Here is a 1,000-nt window from a genome sequence, read left to right on the forward strand (position 1 = left end):
GTTAAATAAGTTGGACAATACAGTGTTTCTCAAGCCTCTATATTGAAAATTCATCTAGTTAAAATAACAATGCTCAAGGAAATTCTGATATCAGGAGTAATAAAGATTTTTATCACTTTTTTCCTTCATAAACATTTCTTAGGTTTCATATATTACTATGTTTTTATTATCATTTACATATTCTAAGACAGTATTTTAAGCACAGCTTTTTTATGTTATTCAGTCTCAGTCAATAAGGAATTCCTACAGTCATATTTTTTGCACACATACTCTCCTCAAGGCCCTTATAACTTCTTTATTCCTCAGGCTGTAGATAAATGGGTTCAGAAGAGGTGTAATAATGGTATAAAACACAGCTACGATCTTGTCCTCTTCCGGGGAATGCAAGGAGTGTGGCCTTGTATAGGTAGAGAGAGTGGTTACATAGAACAGGCTTGCCACAGTCAGGTGAGAGGAACAAGTGGAGATAGCTTTTGTCTGCCCTTTTCCTGAACTCATCTGGAATACCACAGTAAGTACACAGGCATAGGAAGCTAAAATGGCCATGAAAGGTAACAACAGAATAATAAGTCCACTCAGGAGTATTGTATGTTCATACTGAGAAGTGTCCTGACACACTAACGGCAACATGGATGGAATTTCACAGAAAAAGTGATTAATAAGTCGAGATCTACAGAAGGGGAGTTGAAATGCATACAGTGTATGTATTAAAGAGTTGATGGAACAACTGGTCCATGCACATGTGATCATGAACCAACAGATCTTCTTGCTCATGAGTACAGGGTAACGTAAAGGGTGACAGATGGCTACATAGCGATCATAAGACATGAAACCAAGAAGAAGAGCTTCAGTTCCACCAAGGACCAAGAACACAAATGCTTGAATCTCGCAACCTAAAAATGTAATGGTCTTACTATTGGACAGAAAGTTGGTTGCCATTTTGGGCACAGTGGTAGAGATGTACATCATGTCAATGAAAGAGAGTTGACTGAGTAGGAAG

At 37.9% G+C, this 1,000-nt stretch overlaps 1 protein-coding gene across 1 annotated transcript; it reads right to left on the minus strand.

Moving 5' to 3' along the window:
* Window positions 1–249: 249 nt before the first annotated feature.
* On the minus strand, window positions 250–993 carry LOC104988165 (olfactory receptor 2AK2; the record flags this gene model as incomplete). The annotated part of the gene is made up of 1 exon (XM_010839390.1): window positions 250–993. A coding segment is annotated over one exon (744 nt), but the record flags the coding sequence as incomplete, so codon positions are not given.
* Between the last annotated feature and the right edge of the window lie 7 nt (window positions 994–1,000).

Source organism: Bison bison, unplaced genomic scaffold, assembly GCF_000754665.1.
Source record: "Bison bison bison isolate TAMUID 2011002044 unplaced genomic scaffold, Bison_UMD1.0 scf7180017846355, whole genome shotgun sequence".
Classification (NCBI taxonomy): domain Eukaryota; kingdom Metazoa; phylum Chordata; class Mammalia; order Artiodactyla; family Bovidae; genus Bison; species Bison bison.